Source organism: Balaenoptera borealis (genome assembly GCF_965194805.1).
Source record: "Balaenoptera borealis genome assembly, chromosome: 1".
Classification (NCBI taxonomy): Eukaryota; Metazoa; Chordata; class Mammalia; order Artiodactyla; family Balaenopteridae; genus Balaenoptera; species Balaenoptera borealis.
The window spans coordinates 83920864-83939495 of record NC_138860.1 but is presented as its reverse complement, the minus strand read 5'-3'; the positions used below and the strand labels follow the sequence as shown (position 1 = coordinate 83939495).

The 18632-nt window shown below is 41.7% G+C and overlaps 1 protein-coding gene across 1 annotated transcript; it reads left to right on the top strand.

Moving 5' to 3' along the window:
* Positions 1 to 8570: 8570 nt before the first annotated feature.
* SPRR4 (small proline rich protein 4) lies at positions 8571 to 12705 on the top strand. The gene has a single exon (XM_082403971.1). The coding sequence runs from the start codon at positions 9003 to 9005 to the stop codon at positions 9309 to 9311; it is 309 nt and encodes a 102-aa protein (XP_082260097.1). The 5' UTR covers positions 8571 to 9002; the 3' UTR covers positions 9312 to 12705.
* The last annotated feature ends 5927 nt before the right edge of the window (positions 12706 to 18632 follow it).

Below are 18632 nucleotides of genomic sequence, written 5' to 3'. Positions count from 1 at the left end.
ATCGACATTGATGGAACAGGATAGAACGCCCAAAGATAAACCCATGAACCTGTGTTCACCTAATCTATGACAAAGGAGGCAAGGATATACAATGGAGAAAAGACAGTCTCTTCAATAAGTGGTGCTGAAAAAACTGGACAGCTACATGTAAAAGAATGAAATTAGAACACTTCCTAACACCATACACAAAAATAAACTCAAAATGGATTCAAGACCTAAATGTAAGATCGGACACTATAAAACTCTTAGAGGAAAACATAGGAACAACACTCTTTGACATAAATCATAGCAAGATCTTTTTTGACCCGCCTCCTAGAATAATGGAAATAAAAACAAAAATATAGAAATGGGACCTAATGATACTTAAAAGCTTTTGCACAAGAAAGGAAACTATAAACAAGACGAAAAGACAACCCTCAAAATGGGAGAAAATATTTGCAAATGAATTAACAGACAAAGGATTAATCTCCAAAATATATAAACAGCTTATGCAGCTCAATATCAAAAAAACAAACAACCCAATCCAAAAATGGGCAGAAGACCTAAGCAGACATTTCTCCAAAGAAGACATACAGATGGCCAAGAGGCACATGAAAAGCTGCTCAACATCACTAATTATTAGAGTATGCAAATCAAGGTTACAATGAGGTATCACCTCACACGGGTTAGAATGGGCATTATCAGAAAATCTACAAACAACAAATGCTGGAGAGGGTGTGGAGAAAAGGGAACCCTTTTGCACTGTTGGTGGGAATGTAAATTAATACAGCCACTATGGCAAACAGTATGGAGGTTCCTTAAAAAACTAAGAATACAATTACCATATGACTCAGCAATCTCACTACTGGGCATATACCCAGAGAAAACCATAATTCAAAAAGATGCATGCACCCCAATGTTCATTGCAACACTATTTACAATAGCCAGGTCATGGAAGCAACTTAAATGTCCATCAGCAGATGAAAGGATAAAGAAGATATGGTATATATAGACAATGGAATATTACACAGCCATAAAAGGAATGAAACTGGGTCATTTGTAGAGATGTGGATGGACCTAGAGACTGTCATACAGAGTGAAGTAAGTCAGAAAGAGAAAAACAAATATCATATATTAATGCATATATGTGGGATCTACCAAAATGGTAGAGATGAACTGGTTTGCAAGGCAGAAATAGAGACACAGATATAGAGAACAAACATATGGACACCAAGGGGGGAAAGTGGTGGGCATGGGGGTTGAGATGAATTGGGAGATTGAGATTGACATATATGCACTAATATGTATAAAATAGATTATAAGAACCTGCTGTATAGCACAGGGAACTCCACTTTGCTATACAGTTGAAACTAGCACAGCATTGTAAAAAACTATACCCCAATTAAAAAAAATTTTTTTTAAATCCACATCCAACTAAAATAAATAAATAACCCATCTCCCAGCTGCTGACCAGTGGGCAAGAGCTTTCAAAGGATAGCTCCTGTTTTTTCTCTGTAGGTTGCCAGATTGATAGGAACAGAAGCCAAATTTCTAGTGACTACAGAGGAAATGAGTGGGCAGGGTCTAAGAAGTAGTCATTAAAATGGTTTTCATTGAATTGAGTTAGCCCAATATTAGCATTAGGAGCAATAGAGTGTTGCAACATCCAGACTTTGAGTCGCCATCAGTTATTTCCGTTATTCATACGAAGAGCAGTAGGCTTTGTTTATATCAGTTTCTACATGAAATGTTTGTATTTTAAATTTGTCTTATTTTGATATTGTGAAGACACTATGGTCAACAGATAGAGTATATTTTTAAGGAATAAACCCTACTGGACCCTTTCAAAAGATTTTGAAATTTTGGTGGATGATCCAAAGCCAGCTGTCTTTATTAGGAATATACAAGAGCTTGAAGCAGCCTATACAAAATATAAAGAAATGATGGGATTACTTGAAAGACAAACCTGGTTTCTTTTTCAAGAGTTGATATACCCACCTCACAACAGTTAGAATAGGCATCATCAGAAAATCTACAAACAACAAATGCTGGAGAGGGTGTGGATAAAAGGGAACCCTTTGCACTGTTGGTGGGAATGTAAATTGATACAGCCACTATAGAGAACAGCATGCAGGTTCCTTAAAAAACTAAAAATAGAATTACCATATGACCCAGCAATCCCACTACTGGGCATATACCCAGGGAAAACCGTAATTCAAAAAGACACATGCACTCCAATATTCACTGCAGCACAATTTACAATAACCAGGTCATGGAAGCAACCTAAATGCCCATCGACAGACAAATGGATAAAGAAGAAGTGGTACATATACACAATGGAATATTACTCAGCCATAAAAAGGAACAAAATTGGGTCATTTGTAGGGACGTGGATGGACCTAGAGACTGTCATACAGAATGAAGTAAGTCAGAAAGAGAAAAACAAATATCGTATATTAACACATATGTGTGGAATCTAGAAAAATGGTGCAGATCAACTGGTTTGCAAGGCAGAAATAGAGACACAGATGTAGAGAACAAACGTATGGACACCAAGGGGGGAAAGTGTGGGGAGGTGGTGGTGGGATGAACTGGGAGATTTGGATTGATATATATACACTAGTATGTATAAAATAGATAACTAATAAGAACCTGCTGTATAAAAAATAAATAAAATAAAAAATAAAATTAAATTTAAAAATAAATAAAAATAAAGGAAAGCTTCAAGGATGTGCAGGTGAGAGCTACATGCAGAACAGCACAGTCGGCTCTGACAATCATCTTGAAACTGGTCTGGTCAGTGTCATCTTCATTGTTTTAAGCACAGTTAATCTTCATTTCCAGGGTCAATTTGTTCCCATTTTATTGAGGCCAGTTCCTGGAATTGTGCAAACCATAGATTCAGTACTGCTCAAGATGGAGCAGCTTATGTCATGGTCATCTGGTCATCATGCAGTTAGCTTTTTCCCTCTAGCGGTGGTTACGATACCTGCAAAAGAACACAGGAATATGTCTCAGATACTGTTATCTATGTACTTCAGGGAGAAACTAAAGATTCTGTGACTGCTATATGACTGATTTACTGTGTAAATTGTAACCAGTTCTTCTGGTCCAATTGCTATTTTTTCACTACATGTCTACATCCTTTCAATCATTAATTCTTGAGTCAGGCTTTTGTGACTCAGGAGAGGCCCCTAGAAGACTAAAACCTTTTTCTGCAAACAAGAAACTAGGAACATGGAAGGGCTTTCATACCAGGGAAGGCCCAGCAGGGTCCTGCTCAACTTCAGCAACATTTTAAATTGTTCTTAGAGATTACCTTGAATTTCACTGGGACGTTTGAGAATGTAGTGCCATCACAGATCAAATGGTTTGAGGCAAGAAAGCATGAGGCGAGTTTTGGAAACAGCAATCCCCTTAACAGCTGTGTTAAGGAAAGGTGGGAGCTCAGATGGGAATTCTAGGTGGTGTCAGCTTGTGCAGGATTTTTAAACAGTTCATATCTTCTCTCCTTCTTCAAGTGCTTCAATTATTCTCACTCATAAATCCTAGCATACCACTCCCTGCTTTAGGCTAAGCCAGGGATGTGACTGCCTGCACATGTGGCTACTTCTACCTCTCATAGCAGACATCTCTAATCAATATCCACACTCTTTCCAGTCGAGCCAAAACTCAGCCTCAGTGCTCTCAATTCACTATTGATTTTGAAGGGATGAAATGCGGTTGCTTTCCCAGACCTAATCGTATGTTTACAAGATCTTAGCCCTTAATGGGACCTTAGAGGAAATTTTAGCCAATGGCCTCATATTGGAGAACAAAAATGTTGAGTCCCAGACAGGTTAAGGGATGTGCCCAACATCTCACAGGCAGTGAGGGGCAAGTATCAGTAGAGCTATCTCTTTACTCCCTTGGCTCCTTCCCTATGTCTCTAAGGACACTGTGTCACATCCAAGGAGAAGGTGACTAGTGCTTTGTCACCACTCGACTCCCAAGAGGCAGACATTGGCACTCTTCCCAGAGATGGATGCTTTGCCAACGCACCCCCTCCCCTTCCACAGCCAGTCTTCAACTTCCACAGATAAGTCCATTGGTATTCCATTAGAACTATCCTCTCACCAGGTCCAGGACTTTATTTTCCCCTTTACATAACTCCTAGGACAGTGGAGGGTCTTCTAGAAACATATCATAGGGGGACAAGGGGTGGAGGGAGGAGATAAACTAATCACACTTTTCTCGAGACTCATCCTCTCACTCTTCTCTCTCCATGGGGACTGCTTTTAATACTATGATACAGAACATCTCACATTAGGATCTGAGCATCTTATTTGCAAATCGATAAATTAAAGGGGGAGATGATTCATGTTGCAAATGGATTTCCCACATTAGAAAAAAAGGCCACAAGTTCTCTTTAAGTAGCATCTTCTAAAGTGTTTGTTGACAGATTGTTAAGTAATTAGCAGTGGTAAACTCGAAACTGAAATGTTCTAAGCCATGACTGCTGGTTAAGTATCAAGCAGAAATTAAGATAAAGCAAATATCATATGATTATGATTTTTAAAATAAGATGCAATTTGCTCGGTTTTAAGTTTTTATTTTACTGGATTAGCAGCTAAAATACAGGAATGCTGGCAGCCCCAAACCTCCTCTGTCCTCTATACAAGGACAGTCCTCCCCTCCTAAAAGCCTCTCATGAGTAACCCAGAGCTCTCCTTTTTGATTTACTTTGTTTCATTTTTGGAAATAAATATGTTCCATGTGTCTCCAGATGGAGGCATCAACAACCCTTCTTTTCCCCCAAAGCCCAGAGACAAAAGCACCCTCATGAAAATGTGTCTAGATGGAGAGTTGGATGATTAGCATTGTCTCTGGCATGGTCCCCTCCCAGTGTCATGTCTCTGCTGCCCGTTCACCCCATTGTTTGTCTGCAGGGTGGGGCTGGGGTTTCTCAAGCTTTGACTCACCTTCAGAAATGACTCTTGCCTGTGCCCTCCCCTCCCTGATGGAGTCACAGGTGCATACGTGCTCTCAGGTGTCTGCTCCATAGAGAGGCAAGATGCAGAGGCTGGCTTCCTGATTTCAATACAGTATGGTCCTTTGAGATGAGAGAACAGATGCAGGACTCATGATCAACCAGGCGACAGTCCTGTGGCCAGCCTGGGGAGGTGTGGGTGGGAGCAGGCACTACAGAGTCGTCATTCCACATAGCTTCTCAGGGCCCACCTCACCTGGAGGAGTTGTTTACATGGGGGTGATCTGAGGGGTGCCAGGAAGTCTCCCCTCCTTTGAAAGAACAATCCCCCAGCCATCTGGGGTGCCTGGCAACAATCCATTACAGATTTCAGAGACTTGGGTGGGCCATCCTTTCTGGATTCCAGATCCAGCTACCATCAGAGCCACACTTTTGTCATCTATAACATTAATAATACAGTTAGCTTTCTTCGTAGAGAATTGTGAAAACTGTATACAGAGATGCTTTATAAGGTTTAATGACTAATAAAAATGCACCTGTGCCTGGCAGTGTAGGGGAGAGGGATGAGTTAGGGTCTCAGAGGAAGAAGGGTTGACAGGCTTGGTGGGAAAGAGAGCCTGGTGTGTGCCAGGGAGGAAAAAGTATAGGGGAATGGTACAAGAGGTGGAGACCACCAGAACCAGCTTCCTAATTTTGTCATTAATGTAGCCCCTGGTAGGAAGCAGCCCAGTGACGCAGGCACTTCACCTGACTGAAAATTGCTATGAAGTCAGAAGACCTGTGATCCAACTCTGGCTTTGACATTAACCCTGTGTGACCTTGGGTCAAGCATGTCCTCATTCCAAGTTTCAGTTTCTCCCTCTATAAAATGAGGACATTGTGGCCAAGAGGGAAGTTGAGTGCCAGAGTTTTGAAAAGTTTAACATGTTAGGTGCATATGAGCCTGAATGACTCTTGGAGATTTATGACCTAGAGGACACTGCCACCTCAACTCCAGCCATGTTCTCTATAAAGGCCACCCATGGAGTATCCTCTGAGATGATAACTGTTGTATAAGACAAGGTTTATCACTAGATAGAGTTCTCCAAACTAAGCAGGAGTTGTTGATGGACAAAGTAAGAGGCCAATGAGCAGACTGGGAAAAATAAAAAGTAACGTGTATTCCAGAGAAGCTGTGTGGGTGACAGACAGGTGGCACAATCCACCCCGTCGTGAGCAGCACACGTACACTGATGCCTTCTAGGTGCCAGGTGAGGGAGAATACCTTGATCTGTGTCCACACCAAATCCATCCTGTCCCATGCTTCCCTTTTGGAGAATTTGCATCAGGATGAGCATAGTGGAGTGGGAACAGGGGAGAGGGGCATAGGTGGAGAAGGTGTTTGTCTTGAAGATGGAATGCAGGACCTGGAATCTGGAACACAGAATGTTACATTCTTAAAGTTGCTAGGCTTGGGAAGAGGTGGAAGAGGAGGCCCGGCCTGCACAAGAAATTAAGGAAAGGATTACCTTTTAAGTGAGGCTAACCCTGAAAAATGATCATTGTTCAGTCTATAGATGACAGGAAGCTCAGAAAAGACCATTAGTAATGGTACCCACCCAGTGACAGTCACTTGTCCATGGTGGGGACGCTGTCCATTTTACTGTGATGCAGTGGAAACAAGCCCTGGGCCAGGCCCCTCACCAGCTCCACCACTGCTAGCTACATGTTGTTGAGCAAGTCAGTGAACTTCTTTGGATCTAAATTTTTAGACTATAAAACCAGATTTGCACAACCTGACAGAATTGCCATGATGCTTAAATAAGACAAGGGGTATGGAAAATGCTGTGAAGGTTCTTTTAGGTATTTCTATCACTTCTCAGGCAGTCTTACGCTTTGCTCTGATAATGGTAGAAATCAGTGCGCCAATGGCCTCTAGTCAGCTGGATCCTGAGGTTTGGGACAGTGGTCCAAAAATGAACCAGCCTCCCAGAATACCATGTTTCCCTACCCCAGGGGCTAGGAGGTCAAGTGGAGGGAGGACCAGGGCTCCTTCCTCCCATCTGAATAAGTCCTTGAGTAAAGTTGGCAGATTTAGCAAACCAAAATACAGCCTGCCCAGTTACATTTGAATTTCAGATAAACAACAAGAAATTTTTTAGTATGTCTCCTGCAGTATTTGGGACATACTTATACTGAAAATTCTGTTTATCTGAAATTCAAATTTAGCTAGTTGCCCTATATTTTATCTGGAAACTCTACCACAGAGACCAAATTCTATCCCACCCTCTTTCACCACCATTAATATCCTATTTTTGTTGGAAGTGCTCCCAGCCCATATTCCTTCCCCCTTTTCCTCTTCCTTCCTCCATGTTTCTTATAACTCTCAGTCTACAAACAGAGCTTCAGATATGTTCTATTTTTAAAAGACTTTGAGTCCTTGAGTTTGAGCAGACACCTAGGTGGATGAAGTCAGCTCAGGTAGTCAGGGACCCAGATTGCTGGAATATCTGGTAGGTGGTTTTCATCAAAACAGGCCAGGAAAGCAAGTCATGGAGGAAGTGCAGGTAGGAGAAGTGGGTGAGGACTTCCCTGGAAGGTGATAATGAGGGCCACGTCAGGTGACCCTCAGGTGCCTGGGGGAGGTTGGGGCCCCTTTAAAAGGTTCCCAGGAGTAACTGATGTGGACCTGTGTTCAGCTGCCTCTCTTAGGGTCCGCCTTGCACCTCTGGTAAGTGGTAATGGATTCGTCTCCTGTGATCTGCTGGGCCCTTTCCTCCTCCTTGAACTGTCTTGAGCCACTAGGCCAAGCTCCTCTCCTATTCTTGGGTAACCAGAGAAGTAACGTAAGCCTCATGACAATTAAAGAAATGTCACGCTAATTGTTACTTAGGAAATTCAATCTCTGTTCCGCACCAATGCTAGGTCTGACTAATTTCCTGATTCTGGGTTTAATTCCCTGGCAAGAGGATTTTTCTCATTGACGGAAGATATTCAGAGCTGCAGCATTTTGTAGCCTCCTCCAAAACTTTCTCATGCCCTTTCTGTCTTTTCAACCCTACTAGCAAGCTCTCTCAAACTTTGCTTTTAGATTTACAGAAACTGGTATATTGAATATTGTATTTTACGCTATGCAGCTCCCATGCCTCTCTATCATGATTGCCACCTGGAAACTATACTTTCCATTTATAGGCATGAGCTTAGAAGATCAGGAACGCGCCTACAAAGAAAACCAGGCACGCATGTCAGAGCTGGGAGGGCCTCAGAGACCTTCCAGATCAGTATCCTCCAAACAAGGGCATGGAGGTCCAGAAGAGGCAGATTTCCCAGAGATGAGCCTGGCCGGTGAGTGGCAGGGTTGGATCTAGAACCCACACCTGTGCCTTCTTGGCCAATGCTCTTTCCTCTTGGTGAAACATCCTCCTATAATCCCTTACCTCCAGTGATCTCTTTGGTCTTCAATTCCCCCATTTTCCATGGAGGGCTAGAACCACTATCCCCCAACTACATTAAATGACTTGCCTTTGCATCCCATAATAAGTCAGGGATAGAGCCAGGATTGGAATTCAGGCCTCTGAGTTCCCAGAACAGGGAACATCCTGTTGGATGGAACATCCATTCCATCCTGTTGATGGAACATCCCCATCACTTACACATCATGATTCTTCCCTCTAAGACAGAATCTGCTCCTGCCCTCTTCCTCATGCCTTTACATCCTTACCCACACTCATTGTCTGAACTTCCCAATGTAGACAGTTAGCATTGCCAACCCATCGGCGAAGATCTCATGTCTTGATCTAGTAAAATATCTGGGCCACCTTTTAATCCTCAGCTTAGCAGCCCAACATATTTCCTGTTAAGTCTAAGAAATAAATTATGTATTCAATTGGGTCAGGAGTCTACAGGAAGATGAAGGAAGATAGGAAATCAGGGCAGCAGAGATAAAGGAAGAAAGAGAGGAAGATTGCAATGGGTGTGTGTGAGTCAATCCAGTAGTCAACTTGAAGCTATTAATCATTTACCACACCCTTGGCTGGTGGAGAAAACACTCTTCAGGAGTCAGAAGGGAGAAGAGATGCAGGGAGCTGGTCTCATTGTGGCCTTGCCTGGGTTTCTTCCAGGCTCACCTGTTCCTGCAGCAATGTCTTCCTGGCAACAGCAGCAGCAGCAAGAGCACCAGTGTCCACCTCAGGTGGCCCAGCAGCAGCAGGTGAAGCAGCTCTGTCAGCCACCCCCTGTCAAATGTCAGGAGACATGTGTACCCAAAACCAAGGATCCATATGCTCCCCAGGCCAAGAAGCAATGCCCACCCAAGGGCACACCCATACCAGCCCAGCAGAAGTGTCCCTCAGCCCAGCAAGCCCCCAAGAGTAAACAGAAGTAAGGATAGACCAAGATACACCTGCCTTCCATCCAGGCTACCAGATGCAGCTTTCTTTTCCTCCTGCTTCTCCTCCCTCCACCCCCAGCTCCAGGATTTGCTCTCCTCTCCCACCTCCTCCTACCCAGGGTCCAATGAAGCATTGTCAGGATTTCTTCCCACTGAGCCCTTTATCCCACACACCCCCTTGTTCCCAGTCTTGTTCTCTACCCAACTCTGATGCTCTCCTAGGTGAACATGAGTGAGACCTCAGCCTCTCCAGCCTCCAGTTTGGCCACAGCTATGGCACCATCCATGTCCCAAAGCAAGAAAATAATCTGGGCTTCTTCTGGGCTTCCACCTTGACTTATGGGGAGACCAGAGGCTAAAGCACAGGTTCTGCATCATTCCCTACCCCAACTCCCCATCCTGAGCTTCCCTCCTATTTCTTCCTCTAATAAATCTGTGCTTCATGTCATTGTCTGTGTCCTGGCCCCAGTCTGCAATGCATTCATTGGTTCAGAGGGGATATTTGGGGGAAGTGAGTTTGTGAGTACACACATGCTCATCAGTGCATCCTCAGGGGCATAGTTGCTCTCTAGTAACTAATGATGAAAGATGTCAGATCCTGACACATCTTGGGTAAAGGAGGGGGAGAGAAAGCCCAGGGACTAGTTGGCAAGAGTTTGGGACACTCTTGCCAGCTAATTGTATTTAAGGAAAGACAAATGGTGGAAAAATTTGCTCTTACAATTAGAAACCCCCAACATACTTGATGAATGTGGTTTTTGCCTCTTGGAAGTTGTCATTCTGAAAAAGCAGACAAAACATACATAAATGACATGAGTACTACAAAGCGCTTCTAAGAACATGTGCAAATGAATTTTTCATGCATTTATTTATTTATTGTCCATTCATTTATTAATTAACTCACATTAATTCATTCACTCACCCATCTAATATTTAGCAGGTTCTAGCAAGAGAATAGTTTTCCATTGTACTTATAAATTGGCTAGATATAGTATATGCTCAATAAATGATTGGTCTTATTGGTCTTATTATCATTGTTTACATCTGAGGAATGTTGCTCTAAAACATTAGCCTAAGGACACTCCTCTGCTTAGAGAGTGTCCATATGGAAGTCTCTTTACTGGCTCAGGAATCCATGCTAATTGTAAATTGTCTCTTTCCCAGCCTGGCGATCACTCTGAACCAGGAAAGAAGAGATGTGGGTTCTAGTTCCAGCTCTTCCACTAAATAGATCTATCATCTTGAGCAAGTCCCTTCACCTCAGTCCTTTGTCCATAAAATGAAAAGTTGGGCTGTATGCCTTTTTCCTGCCCTAAAATTGGATGGATCCATCGACTGGGGGAGGCAGGCTTTTGCATTTTTTTGTGAGTCCTGTTCCCTACCCCACACTCTCTTCTCCCATGAGATCTACTGATCTTCTAATATGTAAGATCCATGTGTTCCAGGCAAAGCCCAGAAAATGAGAGAATGAATAAATAAAAGAAGGTCAGACTTCGTGAACAACTTCAGACTGTATAACCAGAAAATCTGAAAAGAAGACACAACTGTGCATTTTAGGTGATTTTGAAAAATAAAGATTTATTTTGAATGGGCAGGTGAGGGAGGAAGGCAGAAAGCTATAGTTTTTAGTACTTTGGGACTCCAAAGGTTATAATTTGGCCCTCCTAGAAGCTTCTTGGAGGTGGGAAGCATGGACCTCTAATCCACTGAAGGAAATCAGAATATATCACCTTAAATATGCCTCTTTGACATAAAAATTATTTTTAACTGAAGGCAATTAAGAAACAGCAAACACAGAAAAATTCCCCCCTTTTGGCCTAAAAGCAGCATATAAATTCTTTTACTAGAGACAGAATCTCGTGAGACCAGAGATGGCACCAGAGGAATCTGCAAACCAAATTTCCTCCATTAGTTCCCACCCATTTATATACCTTCCCACAGTTTACTGCCCTTGGAAGCCTAAAATTGCTTTCTTTGGTCCTGTCATTTCTCTACAAATGTATCATTTTTTGCTGAAGATGTTATATAAGCCACAATCCTGGGCCACGGCTTTTTTTTTTTTCTTTTCTTTTTTTTTTTTTTTTAAACATCTTTATTGAAGTATAATTGCCTTACAATGGTGTGTTAGCTCCTGCTTTATAACAAAGTTAATCAGTTATACATATACAATATGTTCCCATATCTCTTCCCTCTTGCATCTCCCTCCCTCCCACCATCCCCATCCCACCCCTCTAGGTGGTCACAAAGCACCGATCTGATCTCCCTGTGCTATGCAGCTGCTTCCCACTAGCTATCTATTTTACATTTGGTAGTGTATATATGTCCATGACACTCTCTCACCCTGTCACATCTCACCCCACCCCCTCCCCATACCCTCAAGTCCATTCTCTAGTAGGTCTGTGTCTTTATTCCCGTCTTGCCACTAGGTTCTTCATGGCCTTTTTTTTTTTTTTTTTCCTTAGATTCCGTATATATGAGTTAGCATACTGTATTTGTTTTTCTCTTTCTGACTTACTTCACTCTGTATGACAGTCTCTAGGTCCATTCACCTCACTACAAATAACTCAGTTTCGTTCCTTTTTATGGCTGAGTAATATTCCATTGTATATATGTGCCACATCTTCTTTATCCATTCATCTGTTGATGGACACTTAGGTTGCTTCCATGTCCTGGCTATTGTAAATAGAGCTGCAATGAACATTTTGGTACATGACTCTTTTTGAACTATGGTTTTCTCAGGGTATATGCCCAGTAGTGGGATTGCTGGATCGTATGGTAGTTCTATTTGTAGTTTTTTAAGGAACCTCCATACTGTTCTCCATAGTGGCTGTATCAATTTACATTCCCACCAACAGTGCAAGAGAGTTCCCTTTCCTCCACACCCTCTCCAGCATTTATTGTTTCTAGATTTTTTGATGATGGCCATTCTGACTGGTGTGAGATGATATCTCATTGTAGTTTTGATTTGCATTTCTCTAATGATTAATGATGTTGAGCATTCTTTCATGTGTCTGTAGGCCATCTGTATATCTTCTTTGGAGAAATGTCTATTTAGGTCTTCTGCCCATTTTTGGATTGGGTTGTTCATTTTTTTGTTATTGAGCTGCATGAGCTGCTTGTAAATCTTGGAGATTAATCCTTTGTCAGTTGCTTCATTTGCAAATATTTTCTCCCATTCTGATGGTTGTCTTTTGATCTTGTTTATGGTTTCCTTTGCTGTGCAAAAGCTTTTAAGTTTCATTAGGTCCCATTTGTTTATTTGTGTTCTTATTTCCATTTCCCTGGGAGCTGGGTCAAAAAGAATCTTGCTGTGATGTATGTCATAGAGTGTTCTGCCTAGGTTTTCCTCTAAGAGTTTGATAGTGTCTGGTCTTACACTTAGGTCTTTAATCCATTTTGAGTTTATTTTTGTGCATGGTGTCAGGGAGTGTTCTAATTTCATACTTTTACATGTATCTGTCCAATTTTCCCAGCACCACTTATTGAAGAGGCTGTCTTTTCTCCACTGTATATGCTTGCCTCCTTTATCAAAGATAAGGTGACCACATGTGTGTGGGTTTATCTCTGGGCTTTCTGTCCTGTTCCATTGATCTATATTTCTGTTTTTGTGCCAGTACCAAACTGTCTTGATTACTGTAGCTTTGTAATATAGTCTGAAGTCAGGGAGCCTGATTCCCCCAGCTCCATTTTTCGTTCTCAAGATTGCTTTGGCTATTCGGGGTCTTTTGTGTTTCCATACAAATTGTGAAATTTTTTGTTCTAGTTCTGTGAAAAATGCCAGTGGTAGTTTGATAGGGATTGCATTGAATCTGTAGATTGCTTTGGGTAGTAGAGTCATTTTCACAATGTTGATTCTTCCAATCCAGGAACATGGTATATCTTTCCATCTATTTGTATCATCTTTAATTTCTTTCATCAGTGTCTTCTAATTTTCTGCATACAGGTCTTTTGTCTCCTTAGGTAGGTTTATTCCTAGATATTTTATTCTTTTTGTTGCAATGGTAAACGGGAGTGTTTTCTTAATTTCACTTTCAGATTTTTCATCATTAGTGTATAGAAATGCAAGAGATTTCTGTGCATTAATTTTGTATCCTGCTACTTTACCAAATTCATTGATTAGCTCTAGGAGTTTTCTGGTAGCATCTTTAGGATTCTCTATATATAGTATCATGTCATCTGCAAACAGTGACAGCTCTACTTCTTCTTTTCCGATTTGGATTCCTTTTATTTCTTTGTCTTCTCTGATTGCTGTGGCTAACACTTCCAAAACTATGTTGAATAATAGTGGTGAGAGTGGGCAACCTTGTCTTGTTCCTCATCTTGGTGGAGATGGTTTCAGTTTTTCACCATTGAGGACGATGTTGGCTGTGGGTTTGTCATATATGGCCATTATTATGTTGAGGAATGTTCCTTCTATGCCTACTTTCTGCAGTGTTTTTAACATAAATCGGTGTTGAATTTTGTCAAAAGCTTTGTCTGCATCGATTGAGATGATCATATGGTTTTTCTCCTTCAATTTGCCTATATGGTGTATCACATTGATTGATTTGTGTATATTGAAGAATCCTTGCATTCCTGGGATAAACCCCACTTGATCATGGTGTATGATCCTTTTAATGTGCTGTTGGATTCTGTTTGCTAGTATTTTGTTGAGGATATTTGCATCTATGTTCTTCAGTGATATTGGCCTGTAGTTTTCTTTCTTTGTGACATCTCTGTCTGGTTTTGATATCAGGGTGATGGTGGCCTCGTAGAATGAGTTTGGGAGTGTTCCTCCCTCTGCTATATTTTGGAAGAGTTTGAGAAGGATAGGTGTTAGCTCTTCTCTAAATGTTTGATAGCATTCGCCTGTGAATCCATCTGGTCCTGGGCTTTTGATTGTTGGAAGATTTTAAATCACAGTTTCAATTTCAGTGCTTGTGATTGATCTGTTCATATTTTCTATTTCTTCCTGGTTCACTCTCGGAAGGTGTGCATTTCTAAGAATGTGTCCATTTCTTCCAGGTTGTCCATTTTATTGGAGTATAGTTGCTTGTAGTAATGTCTCATGATCCTTTGTATTTCTGCAGTGTCAGTTGTTACTTCTCCTTTTTCATTTCTAATTCTATTGATTTGAGTCTTCTCCCTTTTTTTCTTGATGAGTCTGGCTAATGGTTTATCAATTTTGTTTATCTTCTCAAAGAACCAGCTTTTAGTTTTATTGATCTTTGCTATCATTTCCTTCATTTCTTTTTCATTTATTTCTGCTCTGATCTTTATGATTTCTTTCCTTCTGCAAACTTTGGGGTTTTTTTGTTCCTCTTTCTCTAATTGCTTTAGGTGTAAGGTTAGGTTGTTTATTTGAGATGTTTCTTGTTTCTTAACGTAGGATTTTATTGCTATCAACTTCCCTCTTAGAACTGCTTTTGCTCCATCCCATAGGTTTTGGTTCATTGCGTTTTCATTGTCATCTCTTTCTAGGTATTTTTTGATTTCCTCTTTGATTTCTTCAGGGATCTCCTGGTTATTAAGTAGTGTATTGCTTAGCCTCCATGTCCTTGTATTTTTCACAGATTTTTTTCCTGTAATTGATATCTAGTCTCATAACGTTGTGGTCGGAAAAGATACTTGATACAATTTCAATTTTCTTAAATTTACCAAGGCTTGGTTTTTGACCCAAGGTATGATCTATCCTGGAAAATATTCCATGAGCACTTGAGAAGAATGTGTATTCTATTGTTTTTAGATGGAATGTCCTATAAATATCAATTAAGTCCATCTTGTTTAATGTATCATATAAAGCTTGTGTTTCCTTATTTATTTTCATTTTGGATGATCTGTCCATTGGTGAAAGTGGGGTGTTAAAGTTCCCTACTATGATTGTGTTTGTCGATTTCCCCTTTTATGGCTGTTAATATTTGCCTTATGTATTGAGGTGCTCCTATGTTGGGTGTATAAATATTTACAATTGTTATATCTTCTTCTTCGATTGATCCCTTGATCATTATGTAGTGTTCTTCTTTGTCTCTTTTAATAGTCTTTATTTTAAAGTCTATAGTGTCTGCTGTGAGAATTGCTACTCCAGCTTTCTCTTGATTTCCATTTGCATGGAATACCTTTTTCCATCCCCTCACTTTCAGTCTGTATGTGTCCCTAGGTCTGAAGTGGTTCTCTTGTAGACAGCATATATACGGGTCTTGTCTTTGTATCCATACAGCAAGTCTATGTCTTTTGGTTGGAACACTTAATCCATTTACATTATGGTAATTATCGATATGTATGTTCCTTTTCCCATTTTCTTAATCGTTTTGGGTTTGTTATTGTAGGTCTTTTCCTTCTGTTGTGTTTCCTGCCTAGAAAAGTTCCTTTAGCATTTGTTGTGAAACTTCTTTGGTGGTGCTGAATTCTCTTAGCTTTTGCTTGTCTTTAAAGCTTTTAATTTCTCCATCAAATCTGAATAAGATCCTTGCTGGGTAGACTAATCTTGGTTGTAGGTTCTTCTTCATCACTTTAAATATATCCTGCCACTCCCTTTTGGCTTGAAGAGTTTCTGCTGAAAGATTAGCTGTTAACCTTAAGGGGATTCTCTTGTGTGTTATTTGTTGTTCTTCCCTTGCTGCTTTTAATATTTTTTCTTTGTATTTAATTTTTGCTAGTTTGATTAATATGTGTTTTGGTGTGTTTCTCCTTGGATTTATCCTGTATAGACCCTCTGTGCTTCCTGGACTTGATTAACTATTTCCTTTCCCATCTTAGGGAAGTTTTCAACTATAATCCTTCCAATATTTTCTCAGTCCCTTTCGTTTTCTCTTCTTCTTCTTGGACCCCTATAATTTGAATGTTGGTGCATTTAATGTTGTCCTGGAGGTCTCTGAGACTTTCCTCAGTTCTTTTCATTCTTTTTTCTTTATTCTGCTCTGCAGTAGTTATTTCCACTATTTTATCTTCCATGTCACTTATCCGTTCTTCTGCCTCAGTTATTTTGCTCTTGATCCCTTCTAGAGAATTTTTAATTTCATTTATTGTGCTGTTCATCTCTGTTTGTTTGCTCTTTAGTTCTTCTAGGTCCTTGTTAAACGTTTCTTTTATTTTTTCCATTCTATTTCCAAGATTTTGGATCATCTTTAGTATCATTATTCTGAATTCTTTTTCAGGTAGACTGCCTATTTCCTCTTCATTTGTTAGGTCTGTTGGGTTTTTACCTTGCTCCTTCATCTGCTGTGTGTTTTTCTGTCTTCTCATTTTGCTTAACTTACTGTGTTTGGGGTCTCCTTTTCACAGGCTGCAGGTTCGTCATTCCTGTTGTTTTTGGTGTCTGTCCCCAGTGGCTAAGGTTGGTCTAGTGGGTTGTGTAGGCTTCCTGGTGGAGGGGACTAGTGCCTGTGTTCTTGTGGATGAGGCTGGATCTTGTCTTTCTGGTGGGCAGGACCACGTCTGGTGGTGTGTTTTGGGGTGTCTGTGGCCTTATTATGATTTTAGGCAGTCTCTCTGCTAATGGATGGGTTTGTGTTACTTTCTTGCTAGTTGTTTGGCATAGGGTGTCCAGCACTGTAGCTTGCTGGTCTTTGAGTGAAGCTGGGTCTTGGCGTGAGATGGAGATCTCTGGAGGATTTTTGCCATTTGATATTACATGGAGCTGGGAGGTCTCTTTTGGACCAGTGTCCTGAAGTTGGTTCTCCCACCTCAGAGGCACAGCCCTGATGCCTGGCTGGATGCCTTTCATCCACACAGCTCAGAGTAAAAGTGATAAAAAATAGAAAGAAAGAAGATAACTAAAATAAAATAAAATAAAATAAAAAGTTATTAAAATAAAAAATTATTAAGAAAAAAATTTTTAAAGTAAAAGAAAAACAAAAAAAAAAACGGACAGATAGAACCCTAGGACAAATGGTAAAAGCAAAACTACACTGACAAAATCACACACAGAAGCATACACATACACACTCACAAAAAGAGAAAAAGAGAAAAAAATATATATATCTTCGCTCCCAAAGTCCATCTCCCCAATTTGGGATGATTCGTTGTCTATTCAGGTATTCCACAGATGCAGGGTACATCAAGTTGATTGTGGAGATTTAATCTGCTGCTCCTGAGGCTGCTGGGAGAAATTTCCCTTTTTCTTCTTTGTTCCCACAGCTCCCGGGGATCAACTTTGGATTTGGACCCGCCTCTGCGTGTAGGTCGCCTGAGGGCGTCTGTTCTTCTCTCAGACAGGATGGAGTTAAAGGAGCAGCTGATTCGGGGGCTCTGGCTCACTCAGGCCGGGGGGGGGGGGAGGAATACGGATGTGGGGCGAGACTGCAGTGGCAGAGGCTGCCCTGACGTTGCGGCGGCAGAGGCCATCATGATGTTGCACCAGCCTGAGGTGCGCCATGCGTTCTTCCGGGGAAGTTTTCCCTAGATCACGGCACCCTGCTTGTGGCACGCTGCACAGACTCCTGGGAGAGGAGGTGTGGAGAGTGACCTGTGCTTGCACACAGGCTTCTTGGTGGCTGCAGCAGCAGCCTTAGCGTCCCATGGCCATCTCTGGGGTCCGCACTGACAGCCGTGGCTCGCGTCCGTCTGTGGAGCTCCTTTAAGTGGCACTCTTAATCCCCTCTCCTCGCGCACCAAGAAACAAAGAGGGAAGGACAAGTCTCTTCTCTCTTCCGCAGCTCCAGACATTTTCCTGGACTCTCTCCCGGCTAGCTGTGGTGCACTAACCCTTTCAGGCTGTGTTCACGCAGCCAACCCCAGTCCTCTCCCTGGGATCCAACCGAAGCCTGAGCCTCAGCTCCCAGCCCCCACCCGCCCCAGCGGGTGAGCAGACAAGCCTCTCGGGCTGGTGAGTGCTGGTCGGCACTGATCTTCTGTGTGGGAATCTCTCTGCTTTGCCCTCTGCACCCCTGTTTCTGCGCTCTGCTCTGTGGCTCCAAAGCTTCCCCCCTCTGCCATCCGCAGTCTCCACCCGTGAAGGCACTTCCTAGTGTATGGAAACCTTTCCTCCTTCACAGCTCCCTCCCAGTGGTGCAGGTCTCATCCCTATTCTTTTGTCTCTGTTATTTCTTTTTTTCTTTTACCCTACCCAGGTACGTGGGGAGTTTCTTGCCTTTTGGGAGGTCTGAGGTCTTCTGCCAAAGTTCAGTAGGTGTTCTATAGGAGCTGTTCCACATATAGATGTATTTCTGATGTATTTGTGGGGAGGAAGGTGATCTCCGCGTCTTGCTCTTCCGCCATCTTGAAGCTCCTCTAACAGAACATTTTAAATCAATTTCACTCCAATTAAAAAAAAAAAAAGAAGCTGTGAAGCCTGGACTGAGTTCCTTCTCTACCCCTTTTGTCTCTTGCCCCCGAGGA

What these genes read in the sequence shown, in the direction of transcription:
- SPRR4 (XM_082403971.1), top strand. Translation starts at nt 9,003, where the DNA reads ATGCAGGGAGCTGGTCTCATTGTGGCCTTGCCTGGGTTTCTTCCAGGC.